The following is a 26,422-nucleotide window of genomic DNA, read 5'->3' on the forward strand; positions in this document are numbered from 1 at the left end:
CAATGTGGCAGACAAAAAGGAAACTTATAGGTTCTCTTATAGGTCTCCTCTGTGAAAAGCAGAGTCATGCCTCCCTAATTGAGACATTGCAGCTCAGGATAATGATGAACTTTAATAAGAAAAAGACGAAAAACAAGTCGATCGACTCGCATGCGAGAGGCTGTCGTGTCTGCCAAAGTGCTCCTTCAGTACAAAAAGGAACCTTGTTAAAAAATCTTCGAGGTCCCAGAGTCACTGATGTATGAATCTTTGTCTGAAAATTGATTTCTCAGTGTCACGTTTAATGCACCGGTAGTTGAAGGCTTGAATGTTTTTGCACGTGAGTTAGAAGTGTGTGTGTGTGTTTTCATCTAAGCGTAAACGTTTTTCTGCTTTTTCTTTCTCTGTGCAGAATCTATACGACAGCATCAAGAGCGAACCCTTTAAGATCCCCGAGGACGACGGGAACGACCTGACGCACACCTTCTTCAACCCAGACAGAGAAGGCTGGCTGCTTAAATTAGGTTAGTCTGAGTCTCACACGCTCAGGTTCTGGGGGAATGCAAAACATCCGGCTTGACTTTATTTAGGAACTCCTGCTTTCTTTCTTTTTGGTCTGCAACTATAGAATTAGACTCATGAGAACTTAAACTGCGTGGTAACTGTTGCTCGTGCACTCTCCTTTGATCATAAAACATTAACTGAAAGATAGATAAAACCTTGCAAACACACCCATATGATAAAAATAGAACAGCAAACATTCAACTTTTATATACAAGTCGTGTATCTTACAGTTTATACATGGGAGTGTATTCATGATCCATTTCATTGAAGGTCTGGTCGCGTTTGTGAACGGAGCAAACAGTGCATATAAAATATGCATGCATGTCATTCTGTCTGTAAACATGAAAGCTCGAAAAGCTTTGAATGAATTCAGATAAAAGTGTAGGGGTGTAGAGCAGAGTCATCCACCGAGGTCTTCAAGGTCAACTTAACGATTGACAAAAAGCCTTTTAACCTAGAAACTATGATTCTTACGAGCAGTAACTTTGAGTTCTGTCACTCACAAAGCTTCAGATATAATTATAAATGTAACCAACTGTTTGTGATGTATCAGTGAATTCCTCTCTTTCTAAAAGCCAGGCTGTGGTTATTTAAAAGCCACATGATTTGAAATTATGAACTGTGAGTTATATCTCAAACATTAAAAAAAAAGGGCAGTAGCTGATTTTATGTGAACCGCATACACAGGAAATTTTAAATGGGCTTCACAAGGTGTTTTACAAGCAAAGTAAAACTAATTTTAATATATTTAAATACTTTATGGTGTGAGGGACTTTCTAATGAAAACCCCGTCATGTTGTTGTTTATTAAAACTACAAAAAAAGATGTATGACAAATTATAGCCTGCTTAAAAGAAAAATAATAAAACCCACAAGTACAGCTATGCAGATGCAGATTCTCAATTAGCTCTGTATAAACATAGTTTAGAAATGATACGTACATTGTTTATTAGCCTGGACGTGGACTCCTCTTATTGTGTGAGGAAGAAAAAAACATCTCAGTCATTTGAAGTGTGTGTGTGTGTACATATGTATGTTTACATATCTTTGTGGGGACTAAAAATTGGAAGTTTACCATACTTGTGGGGACCAACAGCTGTGTGGGGACAAAATGCCGTCACCACAAGTTTGAAGTCATTTTTGAGATTCAAATTGTGGTTTTAGTGTCAGGGTTACAATTAGGTTATGGTTATGGCTAGGCTAAGGGTTAGGGTTAGGCATTCAATTTTAATGGTGATGGTTAGGGTAAGCAGCTAGGGAAGGCATTAGGTCAATTAGATATCCCCACAAAGCTATGAAAACAAGACTCTCTGTGTGTGTGTGTGTGTGTGTGTGTGTGTGTGTGTGTGTGTGTGTGTGTGTGTGTGTGTGTGTGTGTTGTCTCCAATGAGGTCATGCATTTATAAATCTTGCTTTTACTCTGCTTGAAGTTGGCTCCCCTCTGATCCCATGTGTTTCTGATTTGAACCTCGCTCCATCACTTGCCAGGTACTCCAGCAGTCCTCACATACATAACAGCTTATAATTTACTGTATGGCGGTGATTTATTATTGGACATAATACCTGTTTATTAGCCCACATATTGTTGGTTTAAAGAGCAAAGTCACTGCAGGTGGTTGGTTTTTACTACAGTGTTTACACACATGCACACACACCTGGCTTTGACCTGCACATTCTTTAAACTCTGTGTAACGTCTCTGTAGCCTCATCAAGCTAGTGCGTATGAATGTAAATAGCCCCATTGTGGCTCACAGACCTAACATGATTACATTCTTGCACGGTTCCTCCCTGGAGCAGTTTCCCCCGCAACCAGTTCTCACTGTAATATTTCTAATTTAACTCTCTAAAGATAAACCCTGGAGGATACGGAGGAATAAGGCCTTTTTTTAGCAAATGTCTCTCTGCGCTCAGCGGAAATTTGGCCGTGCTAATTCAATAGCCAGGGTCTATTGAAATGTAAGGAGAAACAGAGCTTTTTATAGCTGTCTGTGACCCATGTAGGCTTCTGTGAGGGGACCATGAAAACAGGAAGGAAATGCTGCAGTAAAAGTCATGCTTAGGAATTAATAACACACATAGTTTTGGATGTAGTTTGCACAAATGAACACGTGAGGTGGCGAACTTGCTCTGGGGTGTCGTGTACGATACGTGCGTGTATTTGCTTGAGTGTTTTCACCTCCAGGGGTGCTTTACGTGCCAAGTTAGGTTCACATCAAGTTTGCTCTCCTCTCCTGAGAGCCAATGAGGTTTTATCCTGTTGCCTTAAAAAATGAATGGGCAACGGCAGTAATAATTTATCAGTTGCTCGAGTCATCAGTTAACTAAGCCTGAAGTTGGGCGAGATTGTGCTGGTAGCCTGCAATCTCACACAAGGCAGCTTGCCTGCATGTCTCAAAAGTCAAAGCCAACAGTTTTCAGTTGTCAGTGATTTACATTTAAGCTTCCTGTGGCACAGCTGTAGCAGCACAGAGCATTTGAAGAGGCACAGCCCGAAATATCTTGCATATGCAGCCAAACAGGGTCTTCTATTTAAAAATGAATATTGGGATAAGGCTGAAACTCTGTATAGTCTGTCGTTACGAGAATCGATTTCTACAAACAGCCCAGGTACAGAAATCTACAACAGCCCTGAGCATACACAAAGTGCACATACAGTGAAATGTCTGTGTTGGGTCTCGCGGGTTCACCAGTTCATGGTAGTCTTAGGTTCTTCAAGGGAACTGGACTTCCTTTTAGGTTCTTGAAGATGTTTCACCTCACATGCAAAAGGCTTCTTCAGTTCTAAAAGATAAAGGGTATCAACTCGTCACTCTGGTCCATCAGCTGGTAACGCTGATAGGGAGTAACGGATATTTAACCTCTGGCAATGGGACATGGACTGGTAGATGACCTGCTCTACCTCTGTCACCATGTGTCTACCAGTCATGACTCACATGACAGTGTAGTGTCAGGACCACCTCCAGTATTTTCGACTCACCTTTAGCTTTTAGAATGAAGAAGCTTATCTTCATTCTGCTGAAACATCTTCAAGAAACTAAAAAGACGTCCGTTTGTCTGTTAGCTCAGGCTGCAGCGTCACAGAAAACTGAATGGAAATCACAGGAAACCCACTAAGTGAATTTTCAAAGGCATGTGAAATATTGTATGTGTTTAATAATGACATTTTGGAAATGATCAGCCACAGGAAATTGAATTACATTTACTAATGAGTTAATGCTTAAAGTCAATAACTGGTTTGGGCCGCTTTGATTTCTTACATTTACAAGAGTAATCTCTCTCTCTTGCTTGCAGGCAAGTAGTCCAACCATATCTACCTATGTTTGCTTTTGTCATTTTAAAGCGCATAAGGAAACACAGCGGATGCTGGTTGGCTTCATTAATGACCATCACTTCCCTGCTCTTTTTCCTGAGGGCAGACAGCCAGTCTGTCACTGCGGCCTTTGTGTCACTTCCTGTCTCCTCTTTTTTTTTCCTGTCAGGGGGCAGAGTGAAAACCTGGAAGAGAAGGTGGTTCATCCTGACGGACAACTGCCTCTACTACTTTGAATACACAACTGTGAGTCTCACACCAACATGTTTTTTTTTTTTTTTTTTATTAATTAAAGGCATCTCTGCCGCTGTGTGTGTATGCTTGTGTCATCGCAGAGCCGAGCATTTCATTTTTATCCTCAGAAGTCTGTATGAAATCCACCCTGAGTCTACAGCCTCCTTGTTAATTATAACAAGCAGTTTATTCCATAGCACCAGAAAAACGACGAGGATTAACAATTCAAGTTTGCGACACTGCTGTTACGGTTATGGATTTCAGCAGGGAGCTCTTCATGTAAACTCTACAAACCAAACATAACTGAATATGTTGCACTGTCTTCACACCGTTTATTGGTAGTTTGATATAAAAAGCGGCCTCTGAGTCAACATTTGGTTTGTGACCACCTGTTCTTACGTCTCAGTTTAAGGGTGTTTTCTCTCCCTTTCAGTCCATTTAAAATGAACAAAAAAGAAAACACAGAGACTCTTTGGAAAAGGTGTCGCCTTCCAAATGGACTTCTGAGTGGTTTGTTTATGGAGAGATCCGACCCAACTAAAAGCTACACACTGCAATTTTGAGCTGAACACTTTCCTGTAGCCAGGTATGCTTTGCATTGTGAGAGATGTGCAGAGTACACAGAGTGTAAGTATACTCTTGGCCCAGTCTTATTTAGCCATTAATGGACTGAAGGTTCCTACATTTCAGTCCACCTGGGAGTTCACGTCTCTGTGTCAAAGGACATCAAACCACAGGAAAAGGCCACAAGTTTACAAACTCATGAACTGATTTGGACCACAGGCTGAAAAGTTTTTTGGTTCGGGAAAGAAAATCAAGTCATCTGGTTGTGTCTAAGAATCTATATTTATTATTGATTCTCACTGAGGAAACAGAGACTTTAGGGGCCTCTAAAAACCCTCCTACTATCCAAATCCTTGGAACTATCTTCCATGAAGGGTGATGCTATTTTCTGAGAATTTATTGGTCAGTTTGTGGCAATTTCACACCTGTTGCTAATCTCCGATTCCAAAGAACAAGAACTGAACCACCTTTGCGGTGCTAAAAACCCAGGGTTAACTCTGAAGTTAACCGGAAGAGACCAAATGCTGCTTCATAGTACAGGTCTCAAAGTAATAGGACCTAGTTCAGCTTTTAAGCTGGCGAGGCGTGATTGCAGATTCCGTGCCGGTGCGTCCACCCCCCTGCAGTGGCACCACAGACCACGTCACAATGTGAAAATTGTGATTTTTTATTTTTTATTTTTTATTTTTTTATTTTTATTTTTTTAATTCAAAATCTGTTTAATTGAACTAAACTTATGGTAAAACAAGAACAGCTATGTAGGTAGTCATAAACAAAGCAAGCAAAAAGGGGAGAAAAGAGAAAATGTTACCACTTCAAAGCTCTTAGATAGCAGTCAAAGAAGGGATTAGTGGTACGCCACCTCGCTGGACCCGCCTACTACACAAGACCGGGAAAAAATACCTCCATCTTTCTTAGGAGCCAGAAGTGACCATATTTGGACAAGAGTGTGGATGACTAATCAGCATATGTACACGATTTTTCAGCCATAGACTGTATGCATGTATGGCACAGATATGCATACAGTTAGCACAGATTAGTTCTGCTAATCAGCGCTAAGTAACATAGAATAAAAGACTTCTTGGACACAATGTTATGTGCATAGCAAGCCACATTTATTTATCAAATAATTTAATTAAAAATAAAAAAGGCACCAGCACCAGAAACACGGTCTAAAGATCCCGCTTAAAAAGAAGCCTATGGAGTCTAGCATATGTCACTAAAAGTGGCCATACCCCCAGCAATGTGTCACACTACAGTTACAATGAAGAGGAAATGCAGTGCTGTACAGAATCAAACCACCAAACTATGAACATGCTTGTTTCTGCTATGAAATGTGTCGTTTAAGCATTTTAAGACCCTGAAGTTGCCCTTCTAGGAACTGAAGTTCTGGCAATTCTGCATTGGGATTCATTTTTTGACTTTGTCCTTGTGCACAACTAATGTAGTTTTAACATGGTTTGTCACCTTTCTGTATTAGTTTCTGCACAAAACGGCAATAAGCTACTAAAGTTACTGGGTCATAGAAAAGAAAGAAAACTCTAGCGTGTAATTATCGCATACTTGTCTTGTGGCCACAGTGGATGAAATGTTGCAGACTGTTTTAATTGTCATATGTGCTCAGGTTGGCATGGGTTACTATTAAATCATTGTCCCTTACTATAAAAATTAGCCAATAGTGCTTGAAGATTTCCACCAGGGCCTTTGTTTCTTTGCTGCCACATCAGCACTGTCCTCTCTTTGCTGTAGTATTATCCTTCAGGACACTATCATTATGTCCCGTCCTCTGGTCAGACTGCAGCATGCACAAGTAGAGGGGAGGGGAGGGGGGGGGGCAACAAGCTACAATCACAGTGGATTTTTCTTTTCTGTGTAAGGCTGTTCCAGTGTTTCTTTCTTATAGAAATCTCATTTTATGCCATTTTTTTTATGATTTTTTTTTTATTTTTGATCTCCCCTTTCTTCCCCTTGCTCCTTTTCTGGTTTCTGTTCTTTCTTTAATACTTGCTTTTTGACTTTGTTCTAAATTGCTCTTTCTATCTATCTCTGTCTAACTCTGGTTGTTTTTTCCCCTCCTCTCATGTTCCTGCTTTTGATCGCTCTCTCCTTTAGGACAAGGAGCCTCGTGGGATCATCCCACTGGAGAATCTCAGCATCAGGGAGGTGGAGGAGCCCAGGAAACCTGTGAGTGTTGCCTGATTAGAGACCTCAGCCTTTCTCCCCTTGGTTACTGTGTTCACTAAATCTTCTTTTTGTTAAAATATTTCTTCGCCAAAGATAATTATCTGGCACCTGTTTTTGATGACCTTTGACCCCTCTCTGTCCCTCCTTCAGAACTGTTTTGAGCTCTACAACCCGAATCACAAGGGCCAGGTGATCAAAGCCTGTAAGACAGAGGCAGATGGGCGTGTAGTGGAGGGAAACCATGTAGTATACAGGATATCAGCACCCACGCCTGAGGAGAAGGAGGAGTGGATTAAATCCATCAAGTAAGATTCCTCGTAATAGTAATGACGGCACAAAGATCCAGTGTTAAACCAGTAATGGTTGTTGTTACGTCAGAATAAACAAATAAAAATTAAAAAAAAATCCGTGAATGTGATTTCCTTGATGTTGGATTCATTTAAGGCAGAAACCAGTTTTAACCTGTTCTTTTTTAATTTCAATTAAATCTAGACAACTTGAATATATGAGGTGCAGTCTTAAAGTCTTACGAGATCAAAAACCTGACTTGATTTCAGTTTAGGTGATCTCATTCAAGGTCATCTTCTTGAGCACCTTGTTATATCTCTCTCGAAGTCCTGTTCTGACCCTTATACTTCTGTGATTTCACCACGTTCAAACTTGCACAAACATCAAACACCAGCTCCGGCTGTTTGCTGTTTTCTGTTGTCTGCTATTTTTCTGCTATTTTCAAAGGCAGAGGTTTTCATTAGAAAGCTCTTTCTCTCTTGAAAGGACATGACAGCATAGTTTGGGTTTGCAAAGTTTCATCTTAAGAAACAACAAGACTTCTGGTACAATGTTCTTCAGACAGAAGCACATTGCTTCGTGCCATATTTGGCAAAAACCAAACGCAGCATATTAGCACAAACGCCTCATACCAGCTCTGCAGCATGGTGGTAGAGGCGTGATGATTTGGGCTTGTCTTGCAGCCACAGGACCTGGCAACCTCACAGTCATTGAGTCCATCATTACATGCTCTGTATACCGAAGTTTTCTGCAGTCACAAGAGAGAGCATCTGTCTGACAGCTTGGTGCAAATTAGGTCATGTAACCAGGCAATAGTCCAAAGCATAGCAGCATTTTTACCTGTTTTTGTAGAACCAAGGTGCTACAATGTGGCAGGACCTTAAGAGAGCTGTGCATTAAATAAAATGTCCACAAACCTCAATGATCTCAAGAAACGTTGCAGAGAAGAGTGGGACAGAGTTCCTCCGCAGTGATGTGAGACGATAGAGTCCTACAGAAAACAACTGCTTCAAATGACGACTGCAAAAACTTTCTTTTTCACGTGACTGTATTTTACTACAGTGTTTAAATTAAACAGTGAAACGAATAACAACATGTTTTATTTCCATCAGATCGTATACATTCACGCTGGCAGTGAGTATACCATCGCTTTGGCAGCTGTGATAACCTTGCTTTTAATGACCTAAATGCTGGATGTTTTGTAATCGCCTGCATAAACGGTGGTGCAATGTCAAAGAGAGTTGGCTCAGCAGAACAGAGTGCTTATATACCATAATGTAGTGCAATCATCCACCTCCCCTCTCTATACTATCAGAGTATTCACAGGAGACATGATGGGGGATTAGACATTGCGTATAACGCACCAGGGTTGAGCCAGCAAACCTATCCAACACAGGCAGCTCCAAACTAGGGGTGACGCACTCACATCTACCAAAGCTAACAAGTCACAGCTTGCACTTCACCAGAGGGGTCCGAGAGGACTCGGGGTTCTGTGGAGATAAAAGGCTTTTTATGGAAATTATGATTTGCCCCTTTTTTTTTAAAGTAGAGATGATTATAGAGGCAAGGCCTTATCTGCTCATCTTGAGTGTCAGGAAGTGAAGTTGGACCAAGTAGGTCAATTAAGGAAGTGAGCTGCTGTTGTATGAATTAGTGTGACACGTTTGAAGTGAAAAGTGTGTGTTGGTGGAGAAGGTTTTTAGCTGTGGCAGCCGCGCTCTGATTTGATTTCTCCACAGTGGAGTTATTGTTTCACAAAATTGGGTTGTAGAACACAACAATGAGGAGTATGAAAGAGGATAGTCATCTTACACACACTCATTCTTTAGCGTGTGGCGTTATAAAGGGAATCAGAGATATCCGCAGTGGGGGGTTGAGCCTCTTCTTGCTTTGTGCTGGTGCTAACAGGATTTAGCAGCCGTGAAACTGAGCTTTTTGGTAGAGCCCAAATGGCTTCCTGACTCACTTGCTGCCTTTGTAGGCTGCCTTTACTCCCCCCCCCCCCCCCAAACTAAGCAGAAGAGTCTATAAGCAGGACTGTTGTTTGCCCTCCTTCAGACCTATAAACCTGCAGCAAGAGAAAGAGAGCGTGTGCGACTGCATGGTTCGCTACGTTCTTGGCCGGGTTCTGGAGGAGGGAATCAGTGCAAGGTTCCAGCAAACCAGACTATCCAAAAAAAAAAAAGACAACAAACAAAAAATAGGAGAGGGGGTCCCTCTTCAGAAACCATGGAAACCTAACTAGGTCACTCCACTAACTTTTTTTTTTTCTTTTTCTGATCTAGTTAAAGCATGCGTTTGTATAAATGTGCCTGCATTTCCATATCAAAGATGTTTGAGACCCTCCTCTCATGTGGCCTTCTTATTTATTTCATCGCTGTCCTCTGATTGGCTTCTCTAGGGCAAGCATTAGCAGAGATCCTTTCTACGACATGCTGGCCACCAGGAAGAGACGCATCGCCAACAAGAAATGAAGAGGGACAATCAGGTGAACCTCCAAACCCCCTCCATCTTTATCTCCTTAAGTTCATGCATTCATAAACCACACACACTACAAAGCTGGACTGAAGAGCACAGAGCTGACTTCAACCCCGAAGGCAGACTTTGGTTTCTTTCCTGGACTCTCCACAAGTTGTATGCACTTGCTGGGGAGACATCACACACTTGCTGGGGAGAAAGCAGCGCTCCAGCCAGTTTGTTTCTCCTCCATCTCATATACACCCCCCTACCTCCCCAGTCATGCTTATAAGATGTTTATAGGTTTCCCTAAAGCCCAACTGCCATGTTTCAGGTGCACATGCATGCATGTGGGTTATTGTAGACCAATATGTTTGTATTTGTGTGTATGCAGCAGTGTGCATGCTATCGGTGCATACCGCATCTACAGTATGGGTGCATAAGTGATGCAAGTGTTCCCTCCATTGTGCTTTATGAAAAAAGTTGTTATTCAGAATCAGTTCAGATGTGTGGTCATTGACACGGTGCGCAAAATGTAAGGGTGACTGCTGGAGAAGGGGGGAGGTGGGATGAGGGGATGGACGGACACGTTTGGGACGTGGTTATGACCGCAGTGCAACCTCACCTGGACCACGTCGTCATCTCACTCTGGTGCTGAATTCTTCTCTCAAGGTGCCACGGCTGAAGAGTAACCTCAGAGGACATCAACAACAACAACAAAAAGATGGCTTAGATTTAGGTTCTTTACAGTCAGCTGGACTGATTTCATTTATCTGTGTGGAGCAGAGAATTTTGTAACGTGCATCCTTTCTTACTTTAGTTGAGTAGCAGTGGCGCTTTTGCTAAAGTTTCAAATTCAACTCTCTTTGTGGGCTTAAAGTTGCAATCCTTAAGATTTCAGCACCTCTGGTTTGACGGTATCCTGTCACACATTTTGAACATCTGCTCCCTTACGAGGGGTCGCCAGAGCAGGTAGCTCCCACACGTTTGCACTTCCTCTGCAGATCGACCCAAGCATCTTCAGCTCGAGAAGTGAATGTTTGAACTACAGCACTGTCTGCTGTTTACAGTGTTTTGACTTTGATTACAACTAGACTTTTTCACACCTTTCCTCACCTTTAATCGAATTATTTTTTAAAAATAGCAAATATACTATTTAAATAATTTACATATGTAATATGGGGTAACCCATTTCCATCAGCCTTAATCTTAGTGAGAAATATATTATGTACCTATGACTGCTTCACAATAAAAGCCCTCTTTTTAAATGCTTTTAACATGAAACAGTAGCAGGATAACATTTGTTGGCAGCTGTCAAACCAGGATCTCATTTCATTGACATCTTAAGGATTAGAACTTTCAGAGCGCTTTCATTTGAGAAAGTCTATCTACTGAGTGGGTTTTATTTTTGGCTGTGCAGAAGCCCAGTTAGGTACCAGTCCAATTAAGCTTCTTTTTTTCCTTTCCCTTATCTATGGCCTATGTGAGTGAAGGTCGGTGTGTTGTCGTGATCCTGTTTGCATTTGGTTCGTACTCCTAAAGATCCTTGCTTGCCTTTGTGTTTCTTCTCTTTGAACATTTCTATATCTAATAACCAGCTATCATTTTTGTATTTATTTTCATTTGTGAAATGGTTTAATACTACCTGTAAATGTTCAGCAGTGTATGCCTAAATTATGTTTGTATATACAATGTATAGCTTTCTGGTCTCTTTGTTGTAGTATGCACAAACTCTGTGTGTAACCATGTTTGAGCCGACTGGCAGTTTGCATCAGCTGAAGTTTGAGGTCTTCTTTGCAAAAGCCTTAAACATAATCATTATAAAATATATGGGGGTGATGAATATTGGATAAATAACTGACAACGCCGTTAAAAAGCCATGACTGAGTGAGAAAGGTGGTTGTATTTATGATGATGATGATGATGATGAAGATTATGGTGAATATGATGATGATTATACTAAAGTAATATCGGTGATGGTGATTATATAATTGATGATGATGATGTCAAAAACACCAGTAGTTTTCTATATAATTGTAAAATACAGTGAAAGCCTTGTGGTCAGGGCATGATATTATCTTCTACTGCCCTGTGTGGGCTTATAGTTACATTAACTTTTATATTCTCTGTAAAAGCTATTGGTCACGTTGTACATTACGTGTATCTACATAAAGTATACATAAAGCAGATTTGTGGTGTGTTCATTATTAATGCCGGTCCTGACCTACTTGTTCGCATAAATAATGAGCTGTTATTAATGAAGCACTCAGGCTGCTTAGAGCACGATGAGCTGTTTTTGTTTTTGTGAATGCGGAGGTCATCCTCCATGATGGGGAGCAGTGATGTATACCTGCATCCTGGCGAACACGTGGTAAATTAACAGGAAGTAGGGAAAGGTGAAGGATGACCTATTGGATTTGTGTGTTAACGTGCACAATAAGTGAAGCAATAACACCCTCTACAGGCTGTTCAGAGAAATATGCACAAAAACCTGAATCTTTAAGTTTACTATTTTTTTTCTGCTGTTCTCTCAAAGAAAAAAAATCATCAACCAAAATGAAAAGTCATACGCTTCAGTGTTTTCTGTGGTAAAACAGATACTGAAATAAATTTTTATGCTTTATTATGTGCAGAGATTTACGTTTTTAGGTACATTTACCTTTAAATAAAACGACAGCTTTCTTGCAGTAGATTCAGTGTTTATGATTATTACAGTGCTCACTGGGTTTCTCTTATTTTGTACACACCATTTATGTCAATGATGTGAATATAAGCGGCTCATTACATAATAAACCTAAGGAAAACATCCCTATTAAATAATAACAGCTTTAGTAGATTCATAAGACAAATAAATAAAATAAGGGAATATTTAGTCAGCACGGTAAGACAAAGCCAGATAAACTTCTGGGATACAGATGTGTTCAGCTCTAGGGAAAGGTTTCACAGGTGGTGGTCACAGATCATTACTCTCTTCTTATCCCTCCTGACTGATTATTTTCCAATTTTGCTTTTTGCTAGTGTTCTTGTCACAACTGGTAGGATTAGACAAAGTTTGAACATGTTGTCCTGTAGGGACGTCCTGTCCTGGATGAAAGCATTGATGAGCTTTAGCTCTATTTGGTCGCCTTGGATACCCAGATACATATCATCCCAGAGGTTCCTGAGGCATTAGTACCTCCTTTATCCAGGAAATGCCTGCACACTCTTGCCACTGAATTTATGAAACGAGTGGACCATCAGTGGCAGATGTGTCTGTTCTGGTGTGCCGCCTGTCAAGCTGCGAGTACAAGTCCCACTGAAGTATAGCAGGCCCCCATGCCACCCTCATGGAGTCTGATTCTGATAGTTTAGTCAGAAAGATGCCCCTCAGTAGCCCAAGGATAATCTTCTAGCAGAGCAGATGCTGGTCCTGCTGCTGGGTTGATGTATTTCTATGGCCCTGTATAGCTCTCCTTATGTAACAGCACATCTCATCATTTAAGTTGATAGCTTTTATTCCTGCATTTTGGAGCTTTCATAATCAAATTTGACCCACCTGTGCACTTCTAGTGCCTGTAACAATGACAACTTTGTATGCGGGTATGTTTTATGGAGGTAAAATTGTGTGTGCAAATTGTGTTAATGTGCAAAACAAACAGTCCAGTTCAAAAGCAGTCTGTATATACTTAATAAATGATTGTGTACCTAATAAATAGGTCACTAAAATAGTATATTAAAGTATTATGGGCCCAGTGCTCAGCTGATTATCATCCATGGGGGAAAAAAAATTCTACACAAAGTGTGCAGCTTGTGACTCCATTCATTGCAGCGTAATGTTATTATGCTAAAAACGACTTAATGGAAATGAGAGCTAATGCTGAAAATGTCCGTGATACTTAAATCACATAAGCAATACTGTGTGTTTGTGGAGCATTAACTGGTTGGGAATTACAGTCCATTTTATACACAGTTCCCTATTTTCACAGTCTCAAAAGTAATCGGACAGTCAAAAATAGTTAATGCTATATTGTTGTTATTGTGCTTTTGTACTATAAGACAGGTTTGGAAAACTGTGGCTATAACTTGTATTTGAGCAGGTAGCATAATGATGGACACACTTGGTTTAACACAGTTTATTAGAAAAGCAGAGCGAGGCATCACAGTTACAGTACTGTGCAGCAGGCTTGAGCTGCCCCTCATTTCTCTATATTTTGTAAGGAAAATGTGAAATAGGTGCAGTGATTTATTGAAAGATGCACCATCACACGTGTATATACAGTCTATAAGGCAAAGACAGATTGTGTACAATTCTAACAAGCCTAAAAGTTAATACTTGGTACAACGACCTTTATTTTCCAACCAGCCTGAAGTCTGTTACGCAAACTTTCTTGTCATTTCTATAAGTAGTCTTCAGGAATAGTTCTCCAGGCTTCTTGCAGGACATTCAAAGCTCTTCTTTGGATGTTGGATGGTTCTTGTTTTGTCCTCCATCACGATGATCCCACACTGCTTCAATAATGTTACTCTAATTTCGTACCTCAGGGAGAAAACCCTGTTTCCCTTCCTTAAGAATGGCTTCTTGACAGTCATCCATCCACTGGGACCAATTTTGATTTCCTATTTCATAGAACATGCCTTTCAGATACTGTTAATGAAATATGCCCCGTTTCCAGCTAACAGTCATTTTGGGAGTCACTTTGTTGGTGCATAACTGCATTCACTATAGAAATGGATAAAGTGTGTGTTTTTATTACAGGCTGTTAGTAATAAAGTGCCCCTAACTCAAGGTCATCCGTTGAGTTAGGTGCCTTTTTTATGCTGGAATGATTGATGGGTCAGAGTTAAGCGACTTAACAAAATTAAATCATCAGGAAACGATCAGGAAATGAACTGACAATGAGTGAAAAAGCAGCCGACGTCCAAAGAAAATGCTGAAAGACGTTCAGAAAATTAGGAGCAAACTATTTTTAAAGAATTCAGGGATGGCTCAAGACTTTTGCACAGTACTGTAAATGACAAAGACTGACTCAGTTAGTCACTGCGTAAGCTTAGGTAGTCAGTGTTTGTATTTGGATTTGAAGTGTGCATAAATAACAAAGGTTACTTCAGGTTTTGTTTTTGCAGATTTGCACACTGATAAAAAAAATGAGCTGAGGAAAGAAAAGGACAAACACTGCCTCCCAGTGGATAAATATGGAATCACAGGGTAAAATGTAAAAAAGGAAAAAGAAAACTGTATGGCAGACATTTATTTTACAGATGCAACGCCCTTTTAACAAAGATCTCTAGCAGCTCCACCAGGAACAACATCATGAATTCATGTAATCTGGACATATTATATATATATATATCTAAAAATATAAACAAAAACCAGTGTATATAAAACAAGTATCTATGATTTCATGTTAGATTCTGGGTCAATGTATGGCTAAATAAAGAGTCAAAGGCATTTCAACATAATGTCTTGAATATGTTGCCTTTAGTTTGATGACAATCCGGTTTTCCTGCTGCCTTTGAAGGTGTCAAATGACAACATTACTGAAAATTAGAACCACATCTGAATGAACTGCCCTTCAACTGCACAACAGCGTTTGTCTGTAGGGTTTTGTGAGATGGAGCCTCACGTGTAGTAGTTGGGTAGGCAGTTTTACTGGCTTGTTTTCGATCAGTTTTAAGGGAAAATAAAGGCAGCCAAGTGTTTTTTGCAGCAAACAGTAACCAATAACATGCTCATAGTTTAACACAAATGTGAGGTAAATGAAACTCTGTAGAAATACAAACTGCAAATGACCGGACACATTTTACATTCTACTCTTTTTTACGTTTGGCTCTGAGTGCAGAGGTATTGCTGATTGTGATCATGAGCAACTTCTGAGCGAAATGTGTGCTTTTGAAACTGCACATCCAATGAAACATCAACCACAGATATTATTGTGCCTTCTGATATTATTGTTATTGCACTGATGTGATCTATACTAGCACATATAGAAGGTCCTAAAACATGGCACACTCATTTAAATCACAAAAGGAAGCAAAGAAACAGCTGTGAGGCACTGGAAAGTAAAAAGCACAGGTACAGTAAAAATACAGTTCAAAGTAATCTATACTTGACCTTCTGAACATGAAAATAAAAAAAAATATTTAAATGTTTTTGAGATCTTTGCAGAAGCAGTGGCACAATGACCATTTTCTTCTAAAATCTGCAGATTTTGCAGTCGTGTCTGCTACAACAACAAACTCCCCAAAATCTTTTCTGACCTGATAAAAAAAAAACGTAAAAACAAACAACAACTTGCTGAAAATAACTGGTTTCCAAATCACTTGACCACGGTCGTAATGGTGCAAACTCACACTTAAATATCAACCTTGTATCTTAAACTCTGGCCTTTTGTCAATGCCTCGGTGACTCTTTTAATAACTGGTAGGTTACTAACCGCCCTTCAGCAGGGCGAAGAGGACACCTGATCATAGTCAGGACATTTGAGGAGAGCAGGGTAGCTGGTACTCATCTGAAGGGAAGCTTCACTCGAGATGTCTGAGGGGCTCCGTCCACGTGACCAGGCCTCCGGGTGGAGGAACTGACCAGAGTGGTCGGAGCAGTTGCTGAGGCGAGGACGGTAGAAGCTGGGATGGCGGGGCTGGTAGAGCTCCTCTGCTGCGTAGCGCTTCATGAACAGGTAGACTGACATGACGCCGGCGCTCTGCAGTGAGGAAGAGTCAGTTTATTCATAAATAACAATATGATCATTATGGCTTATAGCTTAAGACATTCAGTAATTAGCAATCTGAAATTATTAGAAGACAGAGAGAAGTATGTCCATTTATACACTCAGTACTTGGTTGGGACCATGAATTACTGCATCAGTGCATCGTGCCATGGAGGTGGAGGTGTCTGGTGGCTATGCTAAGGTGTTATTGGAGCCCAGGTTTCTTTGATAGCAGCTCTCAGCTTGTCTGTATTCTGGGGTCGGGTATTTCTCATCTTCCTCTTGAAAGATGCTCTGTGGGGTTCAGGTCAGGTGAGCTGGCTGGCCAATCAAGCGCAGTAATAATATGGTCAGAAAATCATTTGGTAGTAGTTTTGGCACTGTGAGCAGGTGGAAAGGGAAATTGGCATCTCCTGAAAGCTTGTCAGGAGATGGAAGCATGAAGCGTGGTAAAACCTCCTGGTAGAAGGCCACATTGACTTCGGACTTCGGACCAGCAGATTACACGACACCCCAAATCATCTCAGACTGCAGAAAGTTCACAGTGGACTTCAAACAGCTTGAATTTTGTGTCGAATCAGTTGACTTTGCATTACCACACTTCGATACAGCGCTGTGCAAACAGCCAGCCTTTTCAGCAGTGACCTTGTTGAGGGTGCTGTTCATAAGATGATATTTACACTGTTTGAACAGAAATTCACTCAAACTGGAAATGAAATGTTCTAATGATTTGTGATTCACCTCTGATGAGCTCATGAGCTATAAACACAAAAAAGAAACTAAACAAACAAAAACAAGAGTGAAACCAAACCTCCAACAAGGCAGCTCACTCTCTGGGCAGCTTTTACTTTGAAGGGAATTCCATTGTATTTTGTACATATTCAGTTTGTTTTCTTTGTTCTTTTTAAACATAGTTTAAGAAGCTGTTATTTTCCCTTCTGAAACCTATTTTAATATACTTGACACAATTTTGAGTAGTGCTTTTTTAATACAAACACAAAAAATGAAAAACCCAACAATTATAAAATTGTTCATGTATTCAAATTGCTGACTTGTTGAATGTATTTAAACATTTGTAACACATTAATGTAATGTACATTACACAACATGTACTCAAAAATGCTAACATGTTGTCATCAGTCTGAAAACCTGTTGTCTCCTCAATAAGCTCTATAAAGCATTTTCATTACTTTGACCTTCAGATCAATTGATTGACATTGAAGGAGAGGTCAGAGGTCAAATGTAACGTGATATTTTAAATCTTTAAATGGCACTTTCTATATGTTGACAACATATTCCACACTTAAGTTAAAAGGCTTTTTGTCAATTTTCGACCAATAAATCAGTCAATCTACATCTCTATGAATTCATTTAAAACTTTGGAGCCATTGTGTTTACAGACAGAATGACACGCAAACACAAAAACATAAGTAATGAATACAGGATAACTGAAAGTTACATTTTTTATCAATTCAGTAGTACATTAGAATAACTAGTATATGAATACTGTAAACATCTGTATTCATGCATGTTAATAATAATAATATCATAATAACTGTTTACCTGAGGTAATCCTGTATTTCCTCAATGTGAACCCTGGAGGGCAGTAAACACTCAATACTATGAGGACAGTCATTTTAAGGAGGAGATTTCAAAATAAAATCCTTCCTATTTACCTTCCTGTTACTACCACACATGCCAACAAGTGCACAGTGGCAATGAGAGCTCAATGTTTTTATGTTATCTAGATTTATTCATATGAACATATAAACATGTTTCTTCTTGAATGTTATTTAGCGTGTGAACTGACGGATGCTGCATCCACAGCCGTGCCAAACAGCAGTAAAAGTCATTTCTTTTTTTATGTTCAGCTTCTCACCTCAGTGAGCAGGAAGGAGAGGGCAGCAAAGGCAAAGGACCAGCCGTACTTATAGGAAAAATAGGCCTCACTGCTCTTCGTCCTGTTCAGCATTTCATCATTTATACTGGAAATGTACAGCACCAGGCCCACCACCAAAGCCAGACCTGAGGACAGAGAAACTGGATGTTAAAAAAGTAAAAGGGAGACACGACAGGAGATGATCCAGAGAAAGGAGGAGTTGCCTTACCTGAGAGGATAAAGAAGATTCCAGAGACAAATGCCAGGATGGTGCGGTGAGGGCGGACGTGGCCGATGTTGTTGAGGACAAAACCGATGAACATGAAGAAGAGGCTGACCAGAGGGAACGGAGTGGCTGAACGGATCATCTCTGAAGAGGAGGATAAAGAGCAGATGAAGGAGCCTGCTGTTTAACCACAAAAACACTAAACAAATGATCGAGCCAAAGAAGCTGAGATATGAAAAAAAATACTAAATACTTATAAATAAGAAAAAAAGCAGAATAAAAGTCTTTTAATGTGGAAATTGGAAAAAATTACATTTAGATTATCTTAATATCACAAAGGGAAATTAGGGCCTGTTTTGATCTATTTTAATTATACAGCAGTTTTTTAATTTGTCGTCTTTGATAGAAAATAGTTTTACATTCAAACTAGAGAACCACAGAAGAAAGAGGATGGAGAACAATGAGTCTTGAAATAAAAAAAACTAGAATAAAATTCCCCCAAATGGAGCGCTGCACTGGAGCTCATTATATCGACTAAATGGAGTGATTTATCCTTCAGTTAAGTTTTGACATTGAGTTTTACTGAAGGACTGTCTGTGAAGAGGCAATAAGTATTCCAGGGAGGAGCAGGCGGCGACGTGAGGGTTCAGATGAGTCAGACGTATGTGATCTCACTGCATTCAGACTTCTGAACATGAGCTTATTGGAAAACAAGTTCTCAGACTGAAAAATGCCCCCAGCCTTTAATATAAACAAGTGCTAGTTGTGATTACTTTTTTTTGCCTAAAGCTGCAGCTGGAGGCGGTGTGTCCTGCTGGTACTTACTGAGCACGTTCACTGTGGACTCTGACGTCAGCTGGACATTCATTGGCATGATGTACTCGATGGTGAAGCAGCGACCTGACTCGTCACCTGCAAAGGAACGAGACAGAAGTGAGGGTGAGACTCATTCGAATTTACCCTCGCAAACATCGGACAAACAGATGTGCAGAACTCTTTGAGGATTAAAAGTCAGTTATTTAAATGACTAGAATTAAAGTGGAGCTTAAAGAAGGTTTAACAATCAGTGAGAACAGAAGCAAAAGGCTGAAACAGCCAGAGAAGAGGTCGGCATGTGGGCAGAGGCATTTTGAGAGACACATGGCAGCCAAAGAGTCCTAAATAGAAATCTGTGGGAGAATTCCTGCCCCATATAACTGACTTAGTGACAATCATATGACACATACTGACACAGGCTCACAACCGTTTTAGATGTGGTGGCAGGGATCTCTACTCATTATTTTTGCTGAATGATGTTTGCTCAGCTGCTCTTGGATGATCAGAAATTTCATAAATGAGCTGTAAATGAACTTATAATGTTGTGTAGTAGAAGTCTACCTCATAAGGGGAAAAAACCCTTTTAAAACATATTTTGGGGCAAAATTGTCAAACTTGTGAAATATTTTTTGTTTGTTTGTTTGTTTGTTTTTGAGCAGATTTGTTTGGTGATTCTGTGCATGCTTTCTTTATGTGAATGTGACCATTTAAATGAAAACAAGCTTTAAAATAATAGCTTGGTCGTGGGACACTTATCCATTGTAACCAAAGGTAGTTTTGAGACAGGAACTAGTTCCTCTAGTCGTTCCTGTGATGACCGAGTGTCTGTATGTGGGAATGTGTTGTTTTGTCTTATTGTGCTACTTATTTTCCACTGTACTCACTTAGACCTTCTCACTGTGGAGTCTTGGGACTCACATAGGGTAATACGGACATTTACAAAATGCTGTGAATACACAAACTACCCAGATGATTCTAGACAAAATATATGGACAAAAGTACTGAGCCATCCCAAATACAGAAGCTGCTCAGCCATGGAAACCCATGCCGTGAAGCTCCCGGTGCACAGCTTTTGTGCTGATGTTAATGCCAGAGGAGACCTGGAATGCTGTAGGTACTGCATCAGCAGAGGTTAGGGTACTTTTACACATTATGTAACCCTGTTCTATAATTTCACATGTCTGTCACGAAGAGTAAAAGCAGTGTTACTAACATAGAGAGGGACCAAAAGAGGACACGAGAAGGTTGGACAGCTACAGCTGATGGTACAAAAGATTATCTGATGTTTTTGAACAACATGGCTATCTTGTTATCTTGTTACAGTGACAGCTGTAACAAGATAACAAGATTCAAACCTTCACTAGCGTCAAGATTGGAGTGACTTTGTCCAAAATTGTCAGTTTTTGCATGTTCTGATTCCCAAAGAGGAGCGACAGTAGCATAACCTGATGAAAATTGATCACAGTGCAGAACACACAGTACACTGCAGCTCTGACCTTGATAGTCACGCATAAGTAGAACATATCCACTACTTCACTGCAGTGATATTCCCTAATGGCCTTTTTTAGCTTGATAATGCTCTAAAATGCTACACAGTCATGACGTTGTGCAGGACAACGTCACACAGACACGAGGACTCATCCTCTGTCTCCTCATTGCTCTTTTTATCACTTTTACTTGTACTCGACACTTACTCACAAGCTCTCTTTTCCAGTCACACACACAGTGATGAAGTAATTGTGAATGTGTGTGAATATGAATGCTGGTGGTTTACATGATGATACATCACTGTGACAGCTTGCTGCTGTCGCCACCTTTACTGTAGAGATGATGAAGATCTTGAATGTGAGAGAGTAAAATCCAGTGGCGTTATCTGTTCTACACTTTTGATTCATCCATGACTAACTGACAAATTTCAGGAGCACAGAGATAGCCGTACCCACATATTTCCTTAATTTTTAAAATCTAGTCACTAACCAGCCAGAAAGCAGACTCTCCAGAGGCCAGAGTGCAACGAGGTCTTGATGTCAGTGCTCTGGTTCAGAGGCATAATGACTCCCTCCTCCAGGTAGAGCCAGTAGTCGGTGCTCACTGCCACTCCCAGCAGCCCCAGGCCACTGATTGCAAAGACACTGCTCAGCAAAGTCAAGGCCTTCCTGCTGCATGCACTCATGGCCACAGCAGGGTGAGCTCCAGCAGCCGGTGTAAAATACAGAATAATCCAAGCAGCAAGCTGGAGGAGAAAAAGGGAGATGGATGTGGCACTTTAAAAGAAGCTGGAAACAGAAACCACCAAAAAAGATGCTTAAAATAAAAATAATTATAATAAAAAAAAAAAAAAAACGTTAAGAAAAGAAACACTAAGAAAAAAACAAACTATAACCTCTAAAAGCTACAACCAAACAAAAGTTTAAAAAAAATCCTGTGACATATAAAATGTGAATTTTTATTTATTTTTAACAAAATTCAAAATGTTATTTACACAATTATGACAAAAAACCCCCTAAAAAGCCTGAACCACAAAATAATTTCCAGAAAATTCTATTTATTGAACCTTCTGACAAATAAAAACAAGTGGTCATTAATTATAATTATTAATTTGCATATATGAGTTTTAATTTGAGTTATATTTTAACTAGCATTTTTTTTCTTTTGTAATCTACTGCTTAAAATATATATATTGTGCAATTTATTTAGGGTTCTGTTTGTGGGTTTTGTTTTTGTTTGTTTGTTTTTTTTATAATGTAGAGGTCTCAAAAACTCTTACAGGGTTAAAGGTTGAGAATACTATTATTAGCATGAACCTAATTAGCTTAGCATAAAGAAACTGGGAAATCAGCTCCTGTGACTGGCTACAAGCAACAAAATCTGCCTTCCACTATTTTGTAATTCATGTATCTGTTTATGAAAATTAGCTTGTTCCAGACTATTTATCTCAACTTCTTGATAAACAGACTGCCGCTCACTGCCTTGTTTGCAGCTAGCTGCATTTAGCTGAAGCTAGTATAAGACTGAAGACTGGGGGAGGACACAGTCTCTCAGTCTGTAACATCAGGACTTTGACGCAGTCTACAATGCCAGCTATGTTTAGCTAACTTTGTGGATTTGTTGAGTTTCCTTTGGTATTATTGTTTTACCGTCTGAGTTTAGCATGTTTTTAACATGGTTTTGTGTTGCTAGCAGCTGTGTTTTAATATTCTTTTCATTGTTCATTGTGCATATTCCTAGTTTTTACTTGTTTTGTTTAACAGCGCTTTGTGATTACTATATGTTTAACACCTGGATGGAAACAAGCTAGTTATTCATCTCCCCCCCCCAATATTTGTGCTAAGCTAAGGTAACTGCACACTTCAGGATGTGCTGGTTGTATTATTTGTTTATCTATGTATTTGTTTATTGTTTTTGCTGTTTATGAGTAAAAATTTCAGGCTAATATCACAAAATCTGGAGTTGAGTTAAGTTGAGTTAGATATCATGAAATTTCAAATTACTCAGAAGTAAACTGAAAGTTTGAGAGAGTCAGTATTGTGGGACTCATAGCTTCAAATTTTGAGTTATTTTATTGGCAGAAACAAGCTTCCTTAAATAAAGAGTACGCGGTTCATGATGGAGTTAATGTTTATATTTCATCAGTCTGGCAGCTTTCCCAGTCTCAATTCATTCCATTAAAGAGCAATGTTCAGATTAATAAAACACCACCATAACTTCTAAAATCTTTGCATATTTATGTAAATACAAACTTCAACAAAGAGGTTTCCATTACAGAAACTGTGATGGTGCTTGAGGTGTGTCGCTGTGTGCCCCTTGACACTTTCAGAGAGAAATCAAAATAGAGAAAGAGTGGAAAAACATTGTAGCATTTTTTTTTCTTTTTACATTTGACTCCAAGTTTCATTATCACAGAAAATACTAATTCAGTCACGAGAATTAACTATCCAACCTCCCACAAAAAGGAAAATGAAGTGTGATTCAATAAAACCTGTTTGAGCCTCCAGGCAGAGGTACATTAAATGTGTCGCAGTCTGCTACTATGAATACAAACGGTCACTTTATCTGAAATCCAAGACGAGCTTCTGACATTTTACGGCCATGAATCCAACAGTGCAAGCCAGCACTGGGATCTGGCCGACTGATAACATAATGAGACATCATCTGAAGAGACAAGGTGATGATTTACATCCCATTTGGGAACCCCATGTGAATAATCTCCGGGTGGTGATAAGGGGGAAGGATCAAGTAGAGGACAGATATTAAAGGGGGCTAAATAGTAGCTAATTCACAGCATATTTATGAAACAGTTTTGCATAAATAGGAATATTTTCCCTCTACAAGCACATTAATCAGCATAAAGACTTCTTTTTGTTGCCCCTCGAGCAACTAGAGTTTAAGCTGCTAAAAAAGCCAGTGTCTGCTCTTTAAGAGATCACATTTTATCAGTAGAAACACCCTCCATATCATCTAAATCATCCCCCAACAAGGTCACCTCATTTACTCTGAAACAGCCAATATTCATATATCACAAGTCAGACTGTTATCCAGTACCATCCAGAGCATTTAATCACGTATTTTATTACTTAGTGACAGCAGCGTGCTGACAGATATTAAAGGATCAATACACAAACCGGGAACACTGCAATTACACGGTCAGGATTGAAAACACAGAGACCACCAGTACACCTGCAATCAGCATTATTTTAAGTAGAAATAGAAATCAAGATATTTGTGCAAAATCTGCTTCACTATAGGTCACATTTTTTAAAAACAAACAAACAAACAAACAAAAAGGTGAGTAAACAATAAGTGGACACTGGAATTCTTCAAATATGCAGTTATATCTTTCTGAAATAGTAATAAAGGAAAAGATTATTGTACAAATATAATGTAATAAAAAACATACTGGGTTTCTACATGACTATTATAATCTGTCATTACTTCACAGGTTAAATTCCTTTAGAGGGATGGAAAAAACACTCCTTTTAGCATTATCGCTCCATAACATGTCAGTGCACAATATTCACACTTCACTTATCAAACATGAAGGAGCTCTTTCATCCACAATCAACACTAAGCGTCCTCAAACGTCTCTTCTTATCCAAGATTGAACTCTGACCATGAAGGTTATAAGCACAGTTTCATTGTTACTCCTATTAAAACCAAACATGTTGTCACAATGAAGTAAACAGCTAAGATATGGGTACATAGTGAGCTAAGGAGTACTGTGTGCATAGACTTGTGTAGGAATATTAGACTCCAACTCAATACTCAAATGAAACAGATCATTGCAGGTAACTGGAATCAAGGATTAAAAATAGTTGACCATTTTAGATTAAAGCTGTTGATTAATTTAAAAAGAGAGAGAGAGACTTTATCACACGCACCTGTTTATGATCCGTCTGGCTCTTCCTGCACTCGGAGCAGAGATTGCGCCCAGAGTTGTGAATTAAAACCTCACTCCTGCAGTTTGCCCGCTGAAGGTCTGACTTACGGAGGAAGATCGGCGTTGCTCCGTCGAGTCGGTCACGAATTCGTTCGGAAAACTGTGTAATCTTTGGGTAGAGAGATAACGCATTGCAGACACAGTCTGTGAGATAAACTGAGACGGACCGCTGGTCCCGCTCTCTGCTGCGTGCTTTCAGAGAGAGAGAGAGCGAGAGGGAGAGGGAGAGAGTTGCATTGTTGATGTTGTGGAGAGAGAGACCTGCTATCAAAGCGAGTCCACTCCACTGCTAATGAGCCAACTGGTCAAAGCTTTGATTAACTCTCTGCGATGAATCAGTGAATTTAAGTCAGTGTGATGTCCTTTACATAAACTCACTCTGTTTCTATCAGGACCAAGGACAGCTCCAATCAGAAAAGGATAGAGTAGTTTATGTTCTGTAATGAAATTCTTTACAGATCCATGTTGTATATTATAAACTAGCATTTTATCCATTTATGGTCACGTCTTAAAGAAAACACACCTCCAATCAGGGATGGAAAAACTACCCTGATTATATTCTCACATTATTCGAACAACTAGTCGTTTGTTCTGCTGTAAAATGGTCTCTGTGATTCATATACACTCTCTGGCCACTTCAATAGCTGCACGGAGGATGTGTACACTGTGGTCATAAACGGACGCATCTGTACTCAGGTAGGCTGCGTGTTTAAAGTTTAAAGTACTCAGTTGGTGACAAAAATTTGGTGCTAAAAAGTATCCGCCACATTATTTCACAAGCAGGCTGAACTATAGATACATGACATGTAATACATTTCATGTTGTTTACTCTAAATTCTGACCCTATAGCTTCGGACTTTGACAAGCAGAAATCCAGACTCATCAAACCAGGCACCATTTTTCCAGTCTTCTATTGTTCAGTTCTGATGAGGCCATGTGAATTATACACCCCGTTTCCTGTTCTTTGCTGACAGGAGTGGCACTTGTTGCTATCTTCAGCTGCTGTACTCCCTCCGCTTCAAGTTTCGACGCGTTGTGCGTTCAGAGATGCTCTCCTGCATACCTTGGTTCTAACAACTGGTTATCTGAGTTACTGTTAGCTTCTTGTCAGCTCAAATCAGACTGTCAGTTCTCCTCTGACCTCTGGCATCAACAGGGATTTTTTTTTTCAGAGCACTGCAACGTCTATAAGTCTAAACGTGCTGCCCTATGATGGGCTGATTAGATATTTACAGTGTCCAGATGAACCCAATAAAAGCGCCAGTGGCACTAGTTGGTTCAGTTTTTTGTTCTGCCTCTTTGTTAGCAGTCTAGTGACCACAGATTTTATGATATCGTTTTTTATGGATCATCTTCAAACTTCACAACAGTATTCGAGGCCTTGGGGAACAGTGTGTACAAAACACACAGCGATGTGAAAACAATGCGGCATAATGTCATTCATGCGCTTGCTACTTTAGGCATTTCAGCGTGAGACAAAAATACTATGAGGCAAAAGTGAGAACCAGGAAATTTACTGCAATAACTTGAGCTGTGAGTCACACTGCCCGAGTGTAGGCCTGTGGTATGCCACCGCTATTAACTCTGGCAAAGGAGAACTTAAACCATAAAATCTAAACCTAAGGTAAGAAAACAAATGAATGATATCCAGTAGGTCAAATTACCCTCCTTCAAAGCAAGAGAAAGCCTGCGTGTGCCGTTGACATGTGACATGATGTAAACGCAGATTAACACGTGACCACTAAGAGCTACGATACAGAGTTAGAAGAAAAAGTCCACAATGAAAAAGAGCGAAGGAA

The 26,422-nt window shown here is 39.8% G+C and overlaps 2 protein-coding genes across 3 annotated transcripts in view; one reads left to right on the plus strand and one right to left on the minus strand.

The window, feature by feature from the left end:
- cyth3b (cytohesin 3b) overlaps positions 1 to 11,768 on the plus strand; it is a 46,872-nt gene extending 35,104 nt beyond the window's left edge. For both annotated transcript variants that reach the window (XM_082530756.1, XM_082530757.1), the window contains exons 9-13: positions 392 to 503; positions 4,022 to 4,098; positions 6,763 to 6,834; positions 6,985 to 7,139; positions 9,524 to 11,768. In XM_082530756.1, the coding sequence (XP_082386882.1) occupies positions 392 to 503; positions 4,022 to 4,098; positions 6,763 to 6,834; positions 6,985 to 7,139; positions 9,524 to 9,596 (489 nt within the window). In that variant the 3' untranslated portion in view covers positions 9,597 to 11,768. The remainder of the gene's footprint in view (positions 1 to 391; positions 504 to 4,021; positions 4,099 to 6,762; positions 6,835 to 6,984; positions 7,140 to 9,523) is intronic.
- Positions 11,769 to 14,721: 2,953 nt separating this feature from the next.
- On the minus strand, positions 14,722 to 24,827 carry cacng5b (calcium channel, voltage-dependent, gamma subunit 5b). Its single transcript, XM_082531254.1, has 6 exons — positions 24,565 to 24,827; positions 21,164 to 21,419; positions 19,196 to 19,282; positions 18,374 to 18,514; positions 18,145 to 18,290; positions 14,722 to 16,259 (listed from the first exon to the last, which is right to left on the minus strand). The coding sequence occupies exons 2-6, from the start codon at positions 21,357 to 21,359 to the stop codon at positions 15,999 to 16,001; spliced, it is 831 nt and encodes a 276-aa protein (XP_082387380.1). The 5' UTR covers positions 21,360 to 21,419; positions 24,565 to 24,827; the 3' UTR covers positions 14,722 to 15,998.
- Positions 24,828 to 26,422: the final 1,595 nt, after the last annotated feature.

The sequence above is a fragment of the Aulonocara stuartgranti genome (genome assembly GCF_965226115.1).
Source record: "Aulonocara stuartgranti genome assembly, chromosome: 4".
NCBI classification, from domain to species: domain Eukaryota; kingdom Metazoa; phylum Chordata; class Actinopteri; order Cichliformes; family Cichlidae; genus Aulonocara; species Aulonocara stuartgranti.

Bases quoted from the DNA above. Each gene is read 5' to 3' on its own strand.
- cacng5b (XM_082531254.1), bottom strand. From the start codon at position 21,359: ATGAGTGCATGCAGCAGGAAGGCCTTGACTTTGCTGAGCAGTGTCTTT. The intron at 19,283-21,163 runs GTTAGTGACTAG...GTTCCTTTGCAG, and splicing joins GAGAGTCTGCTTTCTGGCTG to GTGACGAGTCAGGTCGCTGC. The intron at 18,515-19,195 runs GTAAGTACCAGC...CCTCCTCTTCAG, and splicing joins GTCCACAGTGAACGTGCTCA to AGATGATCCGTTCAGCCACT.